The sequence below is a fragment of the Schistocerca gregaria genome, chromosome 5 (assembly GCF_023897955.1).
Source record: "Schistocerca gregaria isolate iqSchGreg1 chromosome 5, iqSchGreg1.2, whole genome shotgun sequence".
In the NCBI taxonomy this organism is placed as follows: domain Eukaryota; kingdom Metazoa; phylum Arthropoda; class Insecta; order Orthoptera; family Acrididae; genus Schistocerca; species Schistocerca gregaria.
In genome coordinates, this window is record NC_064924.1 from 90926190 (window position 1) to 90950230 (window position 24041).

At 42.7% G+C, this 24041-nt stretch overlaps 1 protein-coding gene across 1 annotated transcript in view; it reads right to left on the minus strand.

The window, feature by feature from the left end:
* The window catches only part of LOC126272864 (venom dipeptidyl peptidase 4-like), a 285445-nt gene that overhangs the window by 44436 nt on the left and 216968 nt on the right, over nt 1-24041 (minus strand). The window contains exon 12 of the mRNA XM_049976083.1: nt 51-211. Within this exon, the coding sequence (XP_049832040.1) occupies nt 51-211 (161 nt within the window). The remainder of the gene's footprint in view (nt 1-50; nt 212-24041) is intronic.

The following is a 24041-nucleotide window of genomic DNA, read 5'->3' on the forward strand; positions in this document are numbered from 1 at the left end:
GAATTCCCACGTTGCTACTTGGTGGTCCGATGGTCTATTGCTGTACTCACCGGCGTATATCCAGCTAGTTACGGGAGCCACGGAGACGCCGCACTTGAAGACGTCCCCCTCATCTCTGGCCAGCGCCATGGCGGCCGCGTACCCACCATAGCCCTTGCCCCAGATGGCCACACGTGAGCCGTCGATGAAGGGGTACTTCTCAGTTAGCCACCTGCGGGACAAAGCAGAACGCCAATTGGCAACGTCACCGCCCACTTTCTATCATGTCAACTGTATCTCCCCCCCCCCCAACCAGCAAAGTCTATTGACGTGACGGTCCACTTTGTGTCATGGAGAACGTATCTCCCCCAGCTGCAAAGCTTACGCACTATGATGACGGAGAGACTACTTGGTGTCTACTTCAGGATCATCAAGGTCGATGCATTATGTAATCAGATTGTTATGACCGCTTTCTGCTTTGTGTCTCTGAAAGCAAACCCCATAAAAAAGTATATTCGATATAATTTACTGCTATTGGCTGCCCCAGATTCCTGAAAACATGCTTCACTGTTGTACATAATTGCCGTGCTTTTCTAAGCTTCTTCAACCCCTCTGCACAGACGTTCGCCACCTAGGAACTGAACAAGTTGGCAACAGTAGTCTGCAGCTTCCCGTCATTTTCGAACCATTGTCTCCCGAGGCACCAACCCATTGTTGCAAGTTAAGGGAAAGGTTATAGTTGCGATATCGCGGCTTTACGGTCAGGGAATCTGTGCAGAAATGCGGATATGGACATACGTAGACAGCAAGTTTTGCCTGAGATTTGTGGAAACCGCATTTTCAGATACGATCGGTGTTGAGTTAGTAATACAACACATTTTTTTCTTTGAAAGTAGGTTGGTTTTTTTTTTCAGAACTCCAATACGCCATATCATTCCCCACTCCTTTGGCTACAAATCCTATTTTTCTACAGAATCTCCGTTCAAGGCGATGGCGTTATGTCACATTACTTGGAGGGCCTGTATTCCCACATGGCACCACTTCACTGGTGCATCAGTAACCTCACCATCATCCACCTACTGCTTCCCGCAGAGTGCATCCTTCATTCGTCAAACAGATGGAAATCCGAACTCTAGGACGTACGGGGAAGAACAGTCCAATGACGTTTTTGTGAGCTCCTCTCGGATGCTTAGACTTGTGTGAGGCCTTGAGTCGTCTGGAGAAGAAGCAGTACGTTCGTGTTTTTCTGGCGAAAAACACGCTGAAGCCGCTTCTTCAATTTCCTGAGCGTAGCACAATTATATGCGGCCGGTCAGCATGCGGGAGATCGGACAGGTTTGCGGGACCTTGTTGCGATGATGACAGACACCTCGCCCAAGGACTTACTGCGCTTTTCTTCACTGCTGGAACCCCGTAGACATGCTGCAAACGCCTACGAGTATGCGCAATGCTCTGGTTTTCCGGCAAAAGAAACTCAGTGAAAAAGCTCTGCTTCGACCGTACCTCTGCTGCGGACGCCATTTTCGAGGCCATCTCTAGAGACTTCATGAAACTACATGGGCTGAAGTGTGAATATTCCACGACGTGCCACAACAAATTCCACATTTTTTCCAACCCAAAATTGGCCGAGAAAGAAAATGTATTCCATTACTTACTGAACTCCCCTCGTAGTTTGGCGACTTGCAAGGCACTGTGTCTGCATCTTTGCAGACACGGCCACTACAGAAAGGGGCTCCACACTGTACTATATCGCCAGTATTTCAACATATCCTACTGAAGCCAGCATCGCACACACCATCCTCGATGTTTCACTGCCTCCACCAACGTCCTTGGGCGTATCGCCATCGACATTCTTGACTCCAGAGGTAGTGATCAGTTCCCCGTCCTTCTCACCATAACATCTCCCCACCCTGCTCCCCCTCCCAAAGCCGTCCATAGTTACCACCGTGCCGACTGGGATGCCTACCGGGAATCCATCATCACCCAGGTCGAAAGCCACCCTCTTACCTATCACTGTCGTGATAAGATCATCAACACCTCGTCCTTCTTTTAGGAGGTAATTACTGACGCCGTGGAGGCCCACGTTCCTACTAAAAACCATCCACCTCCATCATTCCACTCTCCCTCCGTGGGCTGTCCTCGTCCTCTGCGAATCCCATGTCTATCGCTCCTTCCTGTGAACTCATGACAGAGATACACTCCAATGCCACCGGCAAATACAGCGACATGTACGTAACCTTATTACAGCAAAGAAACGCCGGGACTGGCGCCTGACCTACACATGACTCAACGCCACGCTTCGTGTCAACTCCTCCAAGTACTGGTCCGTCTTCCATCGCCTTACTGGTTCCCATTCCGTTCCCCACTACCCCCTTCTCCATAACGACTGCCCGCTTCCTGACAACCTCAGTAAGGCCAACCACTACACTTCCCACCTTTCCGAGGTTTTCCCCATACCAGGTGATCCCCACTTTGACATGCCAATCCTCGGTCACTTATCCCTGGTCCAAACGCAACATGGCCCCTGGTCACGACTGTGTTACCTGCCGCCACCTTAGAGAAAGCACCTTTTCCTTCCTGACTGTCCTATATCTCTATAACATCATCCTTTCTACTAGCTTCTATCCTGACCTGTGGAAGACTTCCTGCGTCATCTTATTCCTAAAACCCAACAATCCCCTTCCGTCGCCTCTTCCTATCGTCCCATCTGCCTCACCTCTGTCTTCAGTAAGGTCTTCAAATCCATCCTCTCCTATCGTATCCATCAGCACTTTAATCAACACCACCTCCTACCCCTTACCCAGTGACTTATGACCCTCCTTCTCCACTGAAGACCAACTCCTTAACCTCATTCACCTTCTCTCCCTCCAGCTTAACTCCCTTGACCTCAAAAATGCCTATGACTGTGTATGCCATCCCAGTCTCCTCTTTAAAATCCAAACCTATGCCCTGCCTATCAATTTTGTCCATCTGGTCGCTTCCTTCCACTCGCGCCATTCTTCCTATGTCACCCTCCACAACACCAACTCCTGTATCTTTTATCCCACTGCTTGTGTCTCCCAGGGCTCTGTCCTCTCCCCTCTCATTTATCTTTTGTATGCGGTTGATATGGCCAAGCCACCCCCACCTGTACACCCTTTCCAATATGCTGATGACGCCACCTTCCTACCCTTCAACAGTCCCAATGAACCCCCCAAACCCACCTTGACCAGTTCACCACTTGATGTAACCCCTCTAAAACCCAGGCAATCATCATAGGCTGCACCACCCGCTCCTTCCATCACCATAATTTCTACCTCACCCTTTATGGTAGTCCGATCCAGCTCACCCCACCCTGAGATACCTTGGGCTCACTCTCGGCCGTCACACCTGGATCCCTCATCCCCTGATCATCCAGCAAAAAGCCTATTCCTGTCTCCGCCTCCTGAAACTCCTGTCTGGCCGGACATGGGGATTACATCCTTCCACTTTTCTCCACAACTACAAATCCCTCATCTTTCCTATCCTCTGTTATGCCAGCGTTACCTGCTTTTACAAGGCCTTCCAAATCCTTGGACGCCATGTTGCCTTCCATATTCACGTTCCTTCCCCACACGGCTCCTGTATGACCTCATCCCCTTCCCCACCTCCTCCTTTTTCTCCAACATCTCTGCATCCTTTACACTTTCTGCAGGCTTGATTTTCCCCCACCCCCACCCCTCGTTTTCTCCTTCCTCTCCACCTCCAACCATTGCCGCACCTCTATCGCTGTATCCCTCCCTCTCTCCCCACCTCGACACCATCTCCTTCATCAGGACAATTTCCAGCACCTCCCCCTCCCAGATGATGAACTTCGCCGTGACATACACCCTTCCTTCCAACTGTAACCTGGCCTTGCTCCCCCCCCCCCTCCCCAGGCCCCCTTTTTTTCCTCTCCCCTCCTTCTCCCAGAGTGGATTTTCCTCCATCCCTGTCTGCACCTGCTCCTCAGCTGTTTTCCTCTCCCGTCCTTTCCCTTCCCTTCCAAGCCCTGGCGCGCCCACCACCTCATAGCCCTTTCTCTCCCCTCCTCCTCTCGTCGCCCCCCCTCCTTGCAGACCCTCCTAGGTTTTTATTTGCTCTCGGTGTGCTACATTAGTGTTGTATTTCAGTCCATTATACAGTCTCATATAATGATGTGGGTTTTAATTGTGTGCTCGACCTGTTTATCGTCCATGACTGTTACTTGCTACGCAGTCCGTCATCTACCTGTTTTACTCGTTCTGCGAACTTTTATGCCCTGGCCGTACTTTGCCTTTGAATGTAGTGTTTTTTTTGTGTAACATACTTTTTTTTAGATTTTTTATCTCCGATTTACAGGCACCGCTTTGTATATCCTATTTGCTTCTGTTCTGCCTTTTTTGTTTCTATAGTCCGTCATGTTATCCCCTTTATATTGTTTTTAAATGTTTTCCTGTCTATTTGTGTCTCTTGGCTGAAGAGCAGCGCTTATGCTGCTGCCAGCACGCCCCTGATGGGGAATGGAAATGACAATAAAGGAAAAAAAAGCATCACACATCAGTAGACCTATTTAAATTAAGATACATGATTTCAAGAAGCCAAGATGTCTAAGAACGATTAAGCCTTTGTTGTTTTTTATTAATTAAAAAAATTGAATGGTGTTGAAAAAAGAACGTCATTTTCCACGTTAATCTGCTTAGTGAGATCCGATGTCTCTTACAGACGAAAAACTATTAATGATGTCACGAGACAAAACAGAGATAGAAAACATGGTATCCAGAGAGGAAATTGCAGCTGAAATATGGTTACAAGTAATTGAAACCTGTGACAACAGGGAAGTCATTTGAGTGATATTGCAGTATCAGCAAATACCGTGAATGGTGCCTGCTGTTGGCTCTTTCGTTTCCTCAGCATCATTTTTATCTTTTTCAATATCTATAACATGTATTTGACAACAAACTGTGAGATATTAAGCTAGTCAGCTTCATTACGTATCGCTTTCGGTACGTTTGTACGCTCTTTGCATACCACTGTATTCGAAACTTTGTCTTTGGTGTTCTGCTGGCTCACAGCCAATCGCAGGGCTTGGTGGTAGTGTGTTCCATGTATTTTTAGTTCAAAAAGGAAGTCTGCTATTCTTGTCTTCTTCTAGTAGAGTAGTGTTGCTTGGAACAATGGGGACAGAGCGAAGTGGCGCAGCGGTTAGCACACTGGACGATTCAATCCCGTGTTCGGTCATCCTCACTTAGGTTTTCCGGGATTTCCCTAAATCACTTCAGACAAATGGCAGGATGGCTCTTTGGAAAGGACACAGCCAATTTCCTTCTCCATCCTTCCCTAATTCGATAGGACCGATGACCTCGCTGTTTGGTCTCCCCATCAAATCAACGAATGAGGATGAATGTGTTGCTTTGATGAATTTCTGTGCTGATGCACAAATACGTCCTACCTCCTGTGGGAATCTCAGAGTAGCCAACACGGAGGAAACGGACAGGAACTGTGGATAGGTGGTGCTCGATGGGAATGTTGATCCGCTGTGAGGCGTGCCCTAGTAGGTGTAATACCGCTGCGTCCTGGATGGCGCAATGGTTAACGCACCTGCCTGGTAAGCAGGAGATCGTCGGTTCGAATCCCGGGTGTGGTACACATTTTCACTCGTTGCCGCTGATTCCGCGTAATGTCCCGACGCAGCTGACAGTAGTGACATATAATGTACTATAGCTGAGGATTCTGCATAGTGACTGTTCTTTCGGACGCCTCAGAAGGAACAGACATCACGCATTTATGTACTTCATGAATTTATTTGCGTGAGGGCGAGCTATAGTACTGAATAGTTGTATGATGCATCAAATTACCGGTAAGATACTTGCAAGTTAATTGTATGATGCATCAAACTACCGGCAAGATACTTCCGAGAAAATTTACTGCAACGAAGTCAGTGCTGTTGTGGAGGTAAATGGTACGCTGCCATTTTGTATCACTCCCCTCACCGTTTCTCGCAAACGCATATTTATGTGCAGTGGTATAAGCTACGATAGGATAATTCCATCATGTTTCGTTCTATTTCGTGTTCCGTTTATCCGCATTAAATTATGCATGGAAGAGATGGTATGCTGTGTTCTCGAGATCACGTTGCGCTTTTTAAGGTGGTGTTGCAAACTCAGACCTAATCACAGTTCTCTCTGCGAAACGGTAGTCTTGTGTTTTCAATTTGATTCAAACGTTTCGTGTTGAATAGTCATTTCTAGGCTCAATTATATTTTTGCTTAATATCTTACCGGCCAAACCCGATTTTAGGATAAACTACTTTCGCCTAGGTCAAACTAGTTCATACTATTACCGACAGGATAAAACAATTTAGCCTAGGTCGACTCGGTTTATCTTAGAATTTACATGCTTTACGATAAACTGGTACGTCTTAGTCTTAACTAATTTCACCTAGTTTGTATCTTCTATAAACTTTTCAAAGTAAACAGTATAAAGGAATAGAAATAAACTAGTCAATACGATTCATTAAAGTTATTTATTAACTAATCAGTAATTTCACACCTATCACTAGATCAACTTACATATATCCATCCACAGAAATCACCTTTTCTGCAATTTGCTAATTTACTTATTTTAACAAGGTTTACTTTGGTGGCACTTAGAATTGCAGAGTAGTTTGTTTTTCTTATAATTTCATTTGTTTGTTGTACACTTTTTCATGCAACTGCATTACATGAAGACTTGCTGTGATCCAACAAAATGTTTTGAGGCTGCAGTCCTTAAAGATATTTCAGTATCCTCGTTAATATCTCCACATTTAAAAACTTCTGAATGCAGGCGTCGAAATCAGTTCTTAAAAAATAAAAACTAAGTTGAAACAAATATTTTAATATGTTATTACAAAAAATTATGGAAAATTGTAATAAAATTATACCTGCAATAATGTTTCTGAAGTACACCATGTTTGATGCCAACTTTGTAGAGGCCCTCATCAGTCTTTCGCAGTATCACTCCGATTATGCTTCGAAGGTCATCTCTGCTCTATCTACATCTGGAATACGTGTGGTTACGTTGTCTCCAATGTCAGCTGGTGGATAGGATTTGTCACAGGAAGCTTTCATTCATTTAGCTCCTTTTTTAAAATTTTCTGTGGCAATTTTTCTAGCATTTTGACTGTCATTTACCTCAATTTTCACAATATGATCATCGTCACTGTCTTCATACTGCTCAGTATTGCTGTCATCTTCGATTGCCTTCTTAAGATCATCTTCATCCGGATTATCATTTATGGTTTCTTGATGCAACGAGGAAGTTGAAAGTCCTACTCTAGGTTCGATTCTGAATAATGCTTTGTAAGGTTATTGTTTTATGCCAGAGTGGTAAGCTAAATTTTTCATGAATTGGACATACCTTAATCCTTCCGACCACTTCGTCAAACTGTTGTCCTTTAACGAAGAACTTATCATATTGTCAATGTCTTGGTTGGCACGATCAACAGAACCCTGACTTTGGCTGTGCCTTGGTTTTCCAGGCAGAATTTTCAGTTCTGACCAAAGATTTGGGAGTTCACGTATATCATTATTGACAAATTCTTTGCCATTATCAGATTGAAGAATGCACGGCACCCCTACAGTTAGGAATATGTCATTCAAATGATAAGCCACTTCTTCAGCCCTCTTTGATGTCAACGCACGAAGGAGAACAAATTTTGGGAGATAGTCTTGGTAAACTAGAATGAATTTTAAATTCCCGTCTGGTTGTGTTTCGGAATCAGTCAAATCGACTTGGCACCTGCTATTCATTTCCGAATGGAGAATTGGCTTACGTGCCCTCTGTAATAAAAAAAAAAAACTGAGTTAATCTATCAACAACGATCATAAACGGATGTCTTACGACGTCCACCCCGAGCAGATGCAACGAACAAAAGTGAACAAAATGAGATTTTTTAAAAAAAAGGAAAAGAAGAAAAAAATGGTCAGCGCGATAGAATGTCAATCCTAAGGTCCCGGGTTCGATTTCTACATCTACATCTACATCCATACTCCGCAAGTCACCTGACGGTGTGTGGCGGAGGGTACCGTGAGTACCTCTATCGGTTCTCCCTTCTATTCCAGTCTCGTATTGTTCGTGAAAAGAAGGATTGTCGGTATGCTTCTGCGTGGGCTTTAATCACTCTGATTTTATCCTCATGGTCTCTTCGGGAGATATACGTAGGAGGGAGCAATATACTGCTTGACTCTTCAGTGAAGGTATGTTCTCGAAACTTTAACAAAAGCCCGTACCGAGCTACTGAGCGTCTCTCCTGTAGAGACTTCCACTGGAGTTTATCTATCATCTCCGTAACGCTTTCGCGATTACTAAATGATCCTGTAACGTAGCGCGCTGCTCTCCGTTGGATCTTCTCTAACTCTTCTATCAACCCTATCTGGTACGGATCCCACACTGCTGAGCAGTACTCAAGCAGTGGGCGAACAAGCGTACTGTAACCTACTTCCTTTGTTTTCGGATTGCATTTCCTTATGATTCTTCCAATGAATCTCAGTCTGACATCTGCTTTACCGACGATCAACTTTATATGACCATTCCATTTTAAATCACTCCTAATGCGTACTCCCAGATAATTTATGGAATAAACTGCTTCCAGTTGCTGGCCTGATATTTTGTAGCTAAGTCATAAGGGATCTATCTTTCTATGTATTCGCAGCACATTACACTTGTCTACATTGAGATTGAATTGCCATTCCCTGCACCATGCGTCAATTCGCTGCAGATCCTCCTGCATTTCAATACAATTTTCCATTGTTACAAGCTCTCGATACACCACAGCATCATCTGCAAAAAGCCTCAGTGAACTTCCGATGTCATCCACCAGGTCATTTATGTATATTGTGAATAACAACGGCCCTACGACACTACCCTGCGGCACACCTGAAATCACTCTTACTTCGGAAGACTTCTCTCCATTGAGAATGACATGCTACGTTCTGTTATCTAGGAACTCTTCAATCCAGTCACACAATTGGTCTGATAGTCCTAAACGACTGTGGGGAACTGTATCGAACGCCTTGCGGAAGTCAAGAAACACGGCATCTACCTGGGAACCCGTGTCTATGGCCCTCTGAGTCTCGTGGACGAATAGCGCGAGCTGGGTTTCACACGACCGCCTTTTTCCGGCTGGGTCAGATATTTTCTCCACTCATGACTGGGTGTTGTGTTGTCCTAATCATCATCATCATTTAATCCCCATCGCCGAAGCGGCGTCAACTCGAAAGACTCGCACCCGCCGAACGGTCTACACGTCACACGACATTTACATCAGCTGGAACAAAGTATTTTATATACCCTTCACACCGTGCAATGAGTTTTTTAACATGACCAATTTTCAAAACAGCAAATCGCTTCAGTCTTCTTTTTTTGTAATGCTGTTCCTTTTTCCAACTTTCCTGCGTCTTCTACTTGTTTAACCAAATCCGCATATTCGTCTACTGATAACACATTATAATGAGAAGATTTTTTGGTTTCACTCTCAAAAATTTCCTCCAGAAACTTTTCTCTCCAGACCTCTTGATTGGCTTATCTAGTACACGAAGGCTCATTCATGATGAAACGCCTCACAATAATTATACGAGGACTATAATAAAGTCTTTTAAACCCGATCAGCAACTTAACAAGCGCATTCGTCGATACAAAATACCGTTCAAAACAAAGAGTTCGTACAGACAGCGCCATGCGTTCCGACAAGGCAAAATTAGTTCAGACTAGGACGTACCAGTTTATCCTAAAACATGTAAATTATAACTGGGATAATCTGATTCGACATAGGCTTAACTGTTTCATTCTGTCGGTAACAGGATGAACGAATTTGGCCTAGGCGAAACTAGTTCATCCTAAAATCGGGTTTGGCCGATAACATATACATAGAATATAGGTGGTGTCAGAATGAGATCAGATAAATGCTGGGGAAAATGAGGTTGATGATCTGAGGAATGGGTCATGATACACGGATGGAATCTATATCCCACTTGAATTAGTTATCTTCAGCCATCAGATAGGGTAACGCCATCGTCACGCGAGACGAGTTGGCTAACATCGACGTGGCCCTCTTCGGGTTTTGCGACTTCCTGCCATTTCTCGTTGAGGAGCAATTTCAACACGTGTGGCACAAAATAAGTTCTGCAGTATTCCGGCAACGTGCCACGTAAAGTAAGAAGCATTACGTTCCTTTCGTCTCAAGAAAGAGCACGAAGCTGTAATGTATGTTCAGTCGCAGGCCTTGTTCAGTGGGCTATGCGTTGTACATTACCCCTATGAACATATGCTGTTTCTAAACACCTGCATCATATTGAATGCCTCGAGAACGAATCGTCATTGGTACGAGTTAAATGACGAAAAATGTCATATTGAGAGCTAAGGAATTTTCGTATGTAGTTATTTTGTCCTTATAACTCGCATGTTACGAAAGTTAGCCGTTAGAAGACAACGACCCATAGAAAAAAAGAAAAAAAAGGGGAAGTGTGGTTGGTTGAGGTGTCACGATCTGGACCTGCAAGTAGTTCAGAAGAGGATTCGAGTGCAGCTGTATCCTATTTTTTCCATATTCTCGTTTTCTAAAAGGTTGTGGGAGTTTTCTACATTTGATGTTACGTACACATAAGTGTGCTCTTGTCAATAGTGAGTTTTTCCCATTTGGTGAACTTTTACAAGCTGATGTCCTTCCTGAATTGACATGTTTCATTCAGTTTTGTCTTATTACACGTTCACGGATACTGTAGTTTTTATTTATGTATACTACAGACAGTTCAACATGACTAGCATGTGGCCAAGAAAGGAAGTATGCGTTTTAATAGAACTAATGTAGGAATTCTATGCGTTTTCATGAACAGACTGTGTGGTTTGCGAGTTAAATACAGCCGACAACTGCCGCTGGAGAGAGCTGAGAGCGCAAAATCACGATAACCAGCTCGTGGCATGTGCCAACGATGCTGTGTCTCATCTGCATGCATGTCAACGTTAGCTGCCTCGTCCCATGTGCCAACAGCTACCAGTTATATTACTGGCTGCTATTGCTGAACATTGAACTACTACAAGTGGCAGCACTGCAATGCGGAATACACCGCTATTTTACTCATGAGGCATGTATAAGTATTACTGAGTAACTTCATCCGAATATTTAGCTGTTGCATTCACAATTGCTCACGGCACTAACGAAGCTCTCCTCTATCCTATCACCTTTTCATTTACATTCTTCTGATAACAACAAAATTTTATTTATGTTTCATCTTGAAATTATTTGTTTTTTACAACCTTTTTTAAAACATCAGGTAACAGATCTTTGAATTTAAATAAATAAAAAATATTGCATGCTCCATGAATAGGTGAGTACATACTCAGGGAACAACCCCAATACAGAGCAGATCACTACTAGCTTGCAGCTGATACGAAACAGTCACACCTGTTGCTTTTCTGAATCTCTTTACTTATTCTGCACTAAGATATGCTGGCCCTTTACTACCCATTGCGCTTAATTATATGTTAGTGTGTGTAGTGTGTTCACACTTAAAGCACTGTTCTCAGTAAGATAGTGTTAATAATCCTTTGTGGTCATTATTAATTAGTTATGTATAACACTACCCATGAACCATGGACCTTGCCGTTGGTGGGCAGGCTTGCGTGCCTAAGCGATACAGATGGCCGTACCGTAGGTGCAACCACAACGGAGGGGTATCTGTTGAGAGGCCAGACAAACGTGTGGTTCCTGAAGAGGGGCAGCAGCCTTTTCAGTAGTTGCAGTCTGGATGATTGACTGATCTGGCCTTGCAACATTAACCAAAACGGCCTTGCTGTGCTGGTACTGCGAACGGCTGAAAGCAAGGGGAAACTACAGCCGTAATTTTTCCCGAGGACATGCAGCTTTACTGTATGATTAAATGATGATGACGTCCTCTTGGGTAAAATATTCCGGAGGTAAAATAGTTCCCCATTCGGATCTCCGGGCGGGGACTACTCAGGAGGACGTCGTTATCAGGAGAAAGAAAACTGGCGTTCTACGGATCGGAGCGTGGAACGTCAGATCCCTTAATCGGGCAGGTAGGTTAGAAAATTTAAAAAGGGAAATGGATAGGTTAAAGTTAGATATAGTGGGAATTAGTGAAGTTCGGTGGCAGGAGGAACAAGACTTTTGGTCAGGTGAATACAGGGTTATAAATACAAAATCAAATAGGGGTAATGTAGGAGTAGGTTTAATAATGAATAAAAAAAAAGGAGTGCGGGTAAGCTACTACAAACAGCATAGTGAACGCATTATTGTGGCCAAGATAGACACAAAGCCCATGCCTACTACAGTAGTGCAAGTTTATATTACAACTAGCTCCGCATATGATGAAGAAATTGATGAAATCTATGATGAGATAAAAGAAATTATTCAGGTAGTGAAGAGAGACGAAAATTTAATAGTCATGGGTGACTGGAATTCGTCAGTAGGAAAAGGGAGACAAGGAAACATAGTAGGTGATTATGGACTGGGGCTAAGAAATGAAAGAGGAAGCCGACTGGTAGAATTTTGCACAGAGCACAACTTAATCATAGCTAACACTTGGTTCAAGAACCATAAAAGAAGGTTGTACACATGGAAGAACCCTGGAGATAGTAGAAGGTTTCAGATAGATTATATAATGGTAAGACAGCGATTTAGGAACCAGGTTTTAAATTGTAGGACATTTCCAGGGGCAGATGTGGACTCTGACCACAACCTATTGGTTATGAAATGTAGATTAAACCTGAAGAAACTGCAAAAAGGTGGAAATTTAAGGACATAGGATCTGAATAAGCTGAAAGAACCAGAGGTTGTACAGAGTTTCAAGGACAGCATAAGGGAACAAATGACAGAAATGGGGGAAAGAAACACAGTAGAAGAAGAATGGGTAGCTCTGAGGGATGAAGTAGTGAAGGCAGCAGGGGATAAAGTAGGTAAAAAGACGAGGGCTGCTAGAAATCCTTGGGTAACAGAAGAAATATTGAATTTAATTGATGAAAGGAGAAAATATAAAAATGCAGTAGATGAAACAGGCAAAAAGGAATACAAACGTTTCAAAAATGAGATCGACAGGAAGTGCAAAATGGCTAAGCAGGCATGGCTAGAGGACAAATGTAAGGATGTAGAAGCTTATCTCACTATGGGTAAGATAGATACTGCCTACAGGAAAATTAAAGAGACCTTTGGAGAGAAGAGAACCACGTGTATGAATATCAAGAGCTCAGATGGCAACCCAGTTCTAAGCAAAGAAGGGAAGGCAGAAAGGTGGAAGGAGTATATAGAAGGTTTATACAAGGGCGATGTACTTGAGGACAATATTATGGAAATGGAAGAGGATGTAGATGAAGACGAAATGGGAGGTAAGATACTGCGTGAAGAGTTTGACAGATCACTGAAAGATCTGAGTCGTAACAAGGCCCCCGGAGTAGACAACATTCCATTAGAACTACTGACGACCTTGGGAGAGCCAGTCATGACAAAACTCTACCAGCTGGTGAGCAAGATGTATGAGACAGGTGAAATACCCTCAGACCTCAAGAAGAATATAATAATTCCAATCCCAAAGAAAGCAGCTGCTGACAGATGTGAAAATTACCGAACTATCAGTTTAATAAGTCACAGCTGCAAAATACTAACGCGAATTCTTTACAGACGAATGGAAAAACTGGTAGATGCGGACCTCGGGGAGGATAAGTTTGGATTCCGTAGAAATGTTGGAACACGTGAGGCAATACTAACCTTACGACTTATCTTAGAAGAAAGATTAAGAAAAGGCAAACCTACGTTTCTAGCATTTGTAGACTTAGAGAAAGCTATTGACAATGTTGACTGGAATACTCTCTTTCAAATTCTGAAGGTGGCAGGGGTGAAATACAGGGAGCGAAAGGCTATTTACAATTTGTACAGAAACCAGATGGCAGTTATTAGAGTCGAGGGGCATGAAAGGAAAGCAGTGGTTGGGAAAGGAGTGAGACAGGGTTATAGGCTTTCCCCGATGTTATTCAATCTGTATATTGAGCAAGCAGTAAAGGAAACAAAAGAAAAATTTGGAGTAGGTATTAAAATTCATGGAGAAGAAGTAAAAACTTTGAGGTTCGCCGATGACATTGTAATCCTGTCAGAGACGGCAAAGGACTTGGAAGAGCAGTTGAACGGAATGGACAGTGTCTTGAAAAGAGGATATAAGATGAACATCAACAAAAGCAAAACGAGGACAATGGAATGTAGTCAAATTAAATCGGGTGATGCTGAAGGAATTAGATTAGGAAATGAGACACTTAAAATAGTAAAAGAGTTTTGCTATTTAGGAAGTAAAATAACTGATGATGGTCGAAGTAGAGAGGATATAAAATGTAGACTTGCAATGGCAAGGAAAGCGTTTCTGAAGAAGAGAAATTTGTTAACATCGAATATAGATTTATGTATCAGGAAGTCGTTTCTGAAAGTATTTGTTTGGAGTGTAGCCATGTATGGAAGTGAAACATGGACGATAACTAGTTTGGACAAGAAGAGAATAGAAGCTTTCGAAATGTGGTGCTACAGAAGAATGCTGAAGATTAGATGGGTATATCACATAACTAATGAGGAGGTATTGAATAGCATTGGGGAGAAGTTTGTGGCACAACTTGACCAGAAGAAGGGATCGGTTGGTAGGACATGTTTTGAGGCATCAAGGGATCACAAATTTAGCATTGGAGTGCAGCGTGGAAGGTAAAAATCGTAGAGGGAGACCAAGAGATGAATACACAAAGCAGATTCAGAAGGATGTAGGTTGCAGTAGGTACTGGGAGATGAAGAAGCTTGCACAGGATAGAGTAGCATGGAGAGCTGCATCAAACCAGTCTCAGGACTGAAGACAACAACAACAACAACACTACAATATCACGACTACCACATCACTACCGTAGAGGGTGACTGATGCTTTCTAAATCAACACAGCCATTACTTTCATCGTGGTGACCATTGCTAGGATTTATCATTCCTGTAGTCTTTCTTGTTTTACAGATACAATTTCTGTCATTTAATATTTTCAGACAGTGTAGTCCTGCACTAATTTTTCTCATTTAATGCTTTCATGCAATATTCATTTTCATGTTCTTGTTAAGGCTTAATTACATTTTGAATTGGTCTGATTAATCATTGGCCACAAAATGATTTTTCAATATATCTAAGTTACTATGGACTACCATAATTTGAGCACATGTTTACTTCTTCTTCTTATGAGTCGAGATTACTTTGTACACACTGCTATCATTTTGTCATTGGAATACATACACTCTTATTTATGAGCTGTATCTGCACAATGCAATATTTAATAATTTTTCTAACTGTACATTGATAACAATTAAAAACATTGTGATTGAAATTACTATGTGAATATGTTGGTGAATGCAGTCTGTGTCTTGTATGTGAGCAGGAATAATACACTCCTGGAAATTGAAATAAGAACACCGTGAATTCATTGTCCCAGGAAGGGGAAACTTTATTGACACATTCCTCGGGTCAGATACATCACATGATCACACTGACAGAACCACAGGCACATAGACACAGGCAACAGAGCATGCACAATGTCGGCACTAGTACACTGTATATCCACCTTTCGCAGCAATGCAGGCTGCTATTCTCCCATGGAGACGATCGTAGAGATGCTGGATGTAGTCCTGTGGAACGGCTTGCCATGCCATTTCCACCTGGCGCCTCAGTTGCACCAGCGTTCGTGCTGGACGTGCAGACCGCGTGAGACGACGCTTCATCCAGTCCCAAACATGCTCAATGGGGGACAGATCCGGAGATCTTGCTGGCCAGGGTAGTTGACTTACACCTTCTAGAGCATGTTGGGTGGTACGGGATACATGCGGACGTGCATTGTCCTGTTGGAATAGCAAGTTCCCTAGCCGGTCTAGGAATGGTAGAACGATGGGTTCGATGACGGTTTGGATGTACCGTGCACTATTCAGTGTCCCCTCGACGATCACCAGAGGTGTACGGCCAGTGTAGGAGATCGCTTCCCACACCATGATGCCGGGTGTTGGCCCTGTGTGCCTCGGTCGTATGCAGTCCTGATTGTGGCGCTCACCTGCACGGCGCCAAACACGCATACGACCATCATTGGCACCAAGGCAGAAGCGACTCTCATCACTGAAGACGACATGTCTCCATTCGTCCTAACGGTGTGCGGGACTGTAGCCCAGCTTCATGGAGACAGTTGCGAATGGTACTCGCCGATATCCCAGGAGCAACAGTGTCCCTAATTTGCTGGGAAGTGGCGGTGCGGTCCCCTACGGCACTGCGTAGGCTCCTACGGTCTTGGCGTGCATCCGTACGTCGCTGCGGTCCGGTCCCAGGTCGACGGGCACGTGCACCTTCCGCCGACCACTGGCGACAACATCGATGTACTGTGGAGACCTCACGCCCCACGTGTTGAGCAATTCGTCGGTACGTCCACCCGGCCTCCCGCATGCCCACTATACGAACTCGCTCAAAGTCCGTCAACTGCACATACGGTTCACGTCCACGCAGTCGCGGCATGCTACCAGTGTTAAAGACTGCGATGGAGCTCCGTATGCCACGGCAAACTGGCTGACACTGACGGCGGCGGTGCACAAATGCTGCGCAGCTAGCGCCATTCGACGGCCAACATCGCGGTTCCTGGTGTGTCCGCTGTGCCGTGCGTGTGATCATTGCTTGTACAGCCCTCTCGCAGTGTCCGGAGCAAGTATGGTGGGTCTGACACACCGGTGTCAATGTGTTCTTTATTCCATTTCCAGGAGTGTAATATTTTTGATTATACAGGAAAGTAACTACTAGGAAATACTGATAGTAGATTAGGAACAAACGTTTCTTTTGAATTTAATGGTTCAGAGGAATAGTTATCTTTTATTTGTGGAATAAGAAGATTCATATTTCTAAAACACAAGAGCTCAGTATTTGAGTTCTGTAGAAATGATTCAAAGGATTATTTTCTTGGTTTTCCTCAGTGGTATTCATTTTTTGTTGTGTGTTGAAGAAACACTGGTTTGCATTGCCGAGGTTGGTTTTCTTCTGAAGTGTTAAAATACTGTACTATTTTATTTGTTGATTTTGGAACATCTATCTAAACTTACGAATTCTATATGTTGTAAGATGTCAGAATAAATGAAGGTCAGATTCGCATCTTACATGAGAGCTTTACACATTGCAATGGGAAGGTGAACATGGCACCTAACTTAATTCGGCGGTTATGAGCAAATTTGCCTAGCAGTTGTTGTTGTTGTTGTTGTTGTTGTCTTCAGTCCTGAGACTGGTTTGATGCAGCTCTCCATGCTACTCTATCCTGTACAAGCCTCTTCATCTAACAGTACCTACCGAAACCTACATCCTTCTGAATCTGCTTAGTGTATTAATCTCTTGGTCTCCCTCTCTGATTTTTACCCTCCACACAGCCCTCCAATACTAAATTGTTGATCCCTTGCTGCCTCAGAACATGTCCTACCAACCGATCCCTTCTTCTAGTCAAGTTGTGCCACAAACTTCTCTTCTCCAGTCCTATTCAATACTTCCTCATTAGTTATGTGATCTACCCATCTAATCTTCAGCATTCTTCTGTAGCACCACATTTCAAAAGCTTCTATTCTCTTCTTGTCCAAACTATTTATCGTCCATGTTTCACTTCCATACATGGCTGCACTCCATACAAATACTTTCAGAAATGACTTCCTCACATTTAAATCTACACTTGATGTTAACAAATTTCTCTTCTTCAGAAACGCTTTCCTTCCCATTGCAAGTCTACATTTTATATCCTCTCTACTTCGACTATCATCAGTTATTTTGCTCCCCAAATAGCAAAACTCCCTTACTACTTTAAGTGTCTCATTTCCTAATCTAATTCCCTCAGCATCACCTGACTTAATTCGACTACATTCCATTATCCTCGTTTTGCTTTTGTTGATGTTCATCTTATATCCTCCTTTCAAGACACTGTCCATTCCATTCAACTGCTCTTCCAAGTCCTTTGCTGTCTCTGATACAATTACAATGTCATCGGTGAACCTCAAAGTATGTAACGCAAAAAGGGATGACACTCAATCGACGATAATTAACACACTGTTCCAAAAATTCATGCGAGAGGCATTTTAGTTTGGAATTCAGAGGGAGGACGCAGAGGCAAGGCCACGCTACAGGGGGTACAACAGAAACCACTTAAAGGGGTGTTCCAGCCGGAAAGTCAACAACGGACCAGGTGACTCAGATGGGGAGAGCGAGTATAACGGCCCTTCTGAGGGAGGACAGGAAAGAAAGCTTTTAGAAAACAGCCTTCTCGTATTCCAAATGGATACAAAACCAGTGACGCATTTTCGATCATGTGTCCTGTGAGTGGTACACATGTGAGAGAATCAATGTACGCATTTAGGCGTCTGGAATGGGCACAAAACGTCTGATTGGTGGAAACGCGCTGGAAGGAGAAAAGAGCCGAAGTTCCGACGCAATTTAATGGTGGGGACCTTGTGATTGGTAGAGAGAGTATCCACAAAATAAGAGGAACACTTCGATTGGTTGAAAAAAGCCGTGACATGTGTGTAATTAGTTTTATAGAAATTTCAGCGGAAAAGAGCGGCCTAGCAGACGACAGTTCTTCGCAGCTTAAGGTAAATACCGTGTGAAGAGGTGTAAACTTATTGGTCCACCAGATTGCGTCTACTGTAAACTCGAGCGACCTTGGGTAATCTTTTGCTCAATTTGCCAGATAACCAACAATCCACCATACATTTGACTGTCATCCTAAAATTAGTTCCAAACTTTGAACCGGAATTGGACGATTTTCGTAGTATTGACCAACATCATAATGTAAAAGCGAGTATTTTTGTGCGAATATTGCGACATTAAACATTTCATTTCAACTTATACAGTTGTCTTCAATCCTAGAATAATTAAACAAAAAATATTGCACTTTACAAAGTGAACTGTGTATGAAGTGGTGTTAGGTGTACTGAGGGATTACTGGAGGTATTAAGGCCTTTGGGGAAAATCAAACAGTGCCTTAGATAAAGATTTTCTAAGATCGTTTTACCATTTCTGTTTTATATTAACATTTTTGCAATTCCCAACATTTTTCTTCTGTAACTTTGGTTTTACTTTACACTGGTGGTAATGAGAAGACGCTGTGAGCTACATTTTGAGTATTTTTCATAATTATGTGGTTTGTGAATGAGTACTGAAGAATTTTCAGAAGAATTTTTTATTCTTAAGTATTTCTGAACTTAAAAAGTTTTGGTGTAAGTTTGTGACTTGTGAGATGATATGAATTATTTGGCTGGTACTTTACAGAGTTGCTAATCAAGACATAATAGAGATACCTTCACTTAGTCAAAAAGGAAAAAGGAGAGCCAAATTTTTTAAAAATCTAGACAAAGAGATGAGTCCAAGGCTAGGGAACATTCAGATCAAGAGGTCGTACCAGTTGCTGCTATCCAGAGTAGTGGTAATTTACTTAATAATTGTTCAGTTGCTGTGCCTGGTAGTCAAGGAGCGTGTGCTCTACCCAGTGATGTTAATAATGACAGTCAGTAAAGAAGAATGTAATTATTTGTGATGAGATACAGCCATAGGAGTCGTTTAATGATTATGTTGTCCTGGCTGATGCTACCATTGCTTCTACAGCGTGCTTAGTTCAGAGTGAACAGCCAAGCGTAGTTCAACTGCTGCACTCACTCTTGACTGAGATTTCTTGAATAGGTTATTAGCATCCATACATAGGTCAGAGGATAGTAATACAATGCTGAAAAAAGGTCAGCAAAAATAGAGAACAGTGTGATGGAAATTTATTAAGAGAGAAAATAGAAACTAGTGCTAAAGAACAGAAAGGGAGAACACATATCTTGAGGGAACAGGTTGAAAGTATTTCAAGAGAACAGCAAGCCAATGTTAGCACAGCACGACTGCAAATATAGGGTCAACAGCAAAATGTGACTATTAATGAAGAGATGACAGGGAAGCTTACTGTATTGGGCGCCCAATTAAGAAAAGAATGAAATGGAGAGTCTGATGGTAGAATTTCCAATCTTGAGGACATACTTATCACTGTTGAAGGAAGTCAGGAAGAGTTTCAGTTTGGTTGTTAATGAATAAATTGACAACTGCAAAATAATTTTCCAAATTTGAAGGAATAAATGAGAAGAATAAAACAGAATGCCAGAATGGATTGCATATTCAGAAAGCTGTTACTCAGTTTAAAGAACAGATTTCAAGTCATAGCACATTGTTATAAGCTTACAAAATAATTTTGTGGTGTTGAAGCTTAATAGTGAGAAAGTGATTGCAGAGGTCAAAGAAGAGATTAGACAGACATTAAAGAAAGTTAATAGGCCAAGTTCCTCAATTAATCAACCAGTAATTAATGCTGAGCAGAATTCTAGTGGTATTGTCCTTGCTGGGGTTGGAGAGTTATAGGAAGTAAGGTCATTGCCGAAATTTAAAGAGGCTCTGATGGAGATTAACAGGTACAGAAGGGAATAAGCACAAGAGTTAAATGAGAAATTATCAAGGATTGAGGAGAAGACAGGTGAAGGTGTTGCTGCACGTCATTGTTATAGTAAGGGCTACGTGACTGACGAGGAAATAAATTCAGGTAATGAAGATGAAGCGGATCCTGCATCTCATTATGAGAGGAGGAGAACCCACTGAAGTTGTAGAGACTTTCCTAGAGAGCATGTGCACCCTGTAGGCATGTCTGGTTTTCATTTTTTATCTGCCGAGCACTTCTAATTCTTTCGAAATTTAACTTATGGCATTCATACTCATGCTTCGTTGTAACAATTTCATTTTCTGCACCTGCACATACTAAGCCTGCTGATGACAAAATAGAATTTTTTCACATTTATGTCAAGTTATTCTTCCTGATTGAGTGGAAGATAACTTGGCAGGTTTTCAGAAATTGGAATATGAGAGTAATGACTGAATGGTCATGGTACAAGTAGCAATCAGTTTGTTTATCACGACCCTAGGCCACAAATAAATAGGAATTATGATCAGGGCCAGTATGATTCACAACATGACAGGTATAATAACAGCAGACGACGGTATAGCTATGGGAAACCGACTACAATAAAAATGGTGATTATAGGAGAGGTAGAGACAGATGGTGGAGGATTTGGTAATTACTGAGGTAGCACAGGGAACAGTAGAGGTTGTCTCCAGGATGATAGGGATTCAGGTCCATCCATTGTGGAGGCTCAATCAGTTGATTCGTAGAGTAAAATATGTGCAAAGATCCCACCACCATTGACTAACGATTTCAGTCTGCAGCTGAATCGAGTGCCCCAAATATGATGAACATTAGCTATGAACAGTCCAGTATCTTGAATTTGTAGATATGAAGTAGCTTTTGTTTGATGAAAGACAGGAAGATGTAAATTCATTATTAAGTACAGTGATTCAAATAGATTTTGATGGAGTTACTACGTATTGTTTTCTGCAAATGGGTAGGTATGTGTCTGTGTTGAGTGAGGTAGCTTTCCAGAGGTGTAAGTGTGTAGGTTCATGGCCTACACTTTCTCTGCAGCAGACTCAGATGAAGTGAGCAATTACTGGAAAAAGTATAGAGGTGAAGAAAAAAATTTATATTGGTTTTATTTTCCAAGGTAGGAACCTTTCTCCAATTTTCGTGATAGTCCCAAGGTAGGCAAATGATGACGCTCTGAGAGTTGATCTTTTGTTAAAATAAAGCAGGGACAGACTTGCGTTGCAGCGAAATGTTTCTGAAATGTAATAAGCCAAAGACGAAGTTGAAATATGATGAGTGTGGGTTTAGTAACAAGAGTTTGAACAAGTCTATTATATTTCTTATGAGATGTATGCAGTTCTTTGAACTGAAGCCTTAGGGAGAAAAATGCTAATGCATTTTTATTACTTGATGGCCAACGAAGTGGTTGTACCTTGCAAGTCATAAGAAATCTGATTGACTGTAGAGGCAGCAGGTGAGGCAATGAAAGGGAATTCCTTTGATGTACTTCAATGATATGCTGTTCAAGGTGAAAGAAAATGAATGATTCTTTATCAGACCATATCTTATTTCCACACGTCATAAACGAAAGAGGTTATGCAAATATTAAAAAAATGTTGCACCACGTTGTGACTGGACCTTGAGTTCTCATAATAATCCGTTGGCAGTAGTGTGTAAGAAGTAAAATGGAATTCGATTGGTGTTGGGTTCCAGACAAATTAATGCCATTATTGAACCAGAAACTGACAGACTATAGATATTAGAGGCTTTCTTGAAAAATTTCATGGCATTAATGTCCTGTCTTTCACTGAGAAGCAAGTAAGCTATTGGCAGATTTAGTTGCATTCTTCATATCATAAAATCCCAATATGCCTATGTTATAGGTGTTGCTATCACCTTCGATGTTGAATGTCAGTTCATATTCATTTGTCATAGGTATTTAATGCATTCTTTCATCTGATTTATGAAAAATGTTAACTACATATGTTGATGATGTATTGATTTTACACGAGAACTTTGTGTGATGTCGTCATGGCTGCATTGATGCTGGGGGACGTCAGTTTGAGCAACTGTTGTAAATGCAGAAGATTGTGAAACCTATAAGGTAAATGGAATTTATTATTACTGTACTGCACACTTAGGATTTTCGGTCCCTCTGACATCAAGCTACGTTCGCCATTATTAGCCCAACAACAGGGGAAATGTAATGTTACTTAAAAACCGTCTTGATTGCAATTTTTTTTTATTCATACGACCGGTTTCGGTTCATTCAGAACCATCTTCAGATCTGATATTTCAGTTACAGGAGTAACCCGTCCAAATCCAGCAATTTTCACATGCAAACGTGTATATCTCGTCTAGTACAGGTTTGAGGGATGGAGTTCCATGCTTGTTGCACTTGGTCGGTCAACACGAGGACAGTTAATGCTGCTTGTGAATGAATTTGGAGTTGTCGTCTGATGGTGTCCCATATTTGCTCGATTGGAGACGACAGGTCGGGTGAGTGAGCAGACCAAGGCAACATTTCGATACTCTGTCGACCATGAGCATGACGGGTTACAACAGCGGTATGTGGGAAAGCCATATCCCGTTGGACAACACTCGCTGGAATGCTGTTAACGCATAGCAACACAGCAGGACAAGTCACGAGATTGACGTACAAATTTGCAGTTAGGGTGCGTGGAGCAAACACGAGGACGCTCCTACTGTCATACAAAATCGCACCCCAGATCATAACTTGAGGTAAAGGCCCAGAGTGTCTAGCACGCAGATAGGCTGGACCAGCGTAACCCCCATAAAGTGGAACTGAAGCATGAAAACGTGTATATCTCGTCTTGTACAGATACGAGATATCAGTTTGAGGGATGGAGTTCCATGCTTGTTGCTACTGGTCGGTCAGTACGAGGACAGTTGGTTGTGAATGATTCTGGAGTTGTTGTCCAATGATGTCCCATATGTGCTCGATTGGAGCCAGATCTGCTGAGTGAGCAGACCAAGGCAACATTTCTACACTCTGTCGAGCATGAAGGGTTACAACAGCGGTATGAGGCATAGGTCCGGTGTGACTAACACGCAGATAGGCTGGTTGCAGGCCCTTAACTGGCCTCCTAATCAACACACACCCGTCACAGGCATCGAGGCACAAACAACTTTCATCGGAAAACACAACAGACCTCCACTCTGCCTTCCAATGAGCTGTAGTCACACATGTCGGTGGTTTGGGGTCAGTAGAATACACGCTAAGGGCTTCTGGCTCGGAGCTGGGTATTTCCAAGAATAATTGCCTATCGAAGTCGAGAGTCCAAACGATAGATATCGAACGTCCGATCTAAAATCGGTCACGCGACTCTGGTGGCGGGCGTTAGAGTATGTTTACGGTGGTCACTGCAGCAATGACAAAAGAAGACCGTTACAAAAATACTTGTAATCACAAAGGAGATGAGTTACCTTACTCGTCGTCGGTGTTGTCGTCATGTGAAAGGTCATGTGATGTGTACGAGAAGCAAACCAAACGCTGTATCATGTGTGAGACACAGAGGCGAGCGAGTGCGCCGGGACTTACCCAAGGTCACTGCTAGT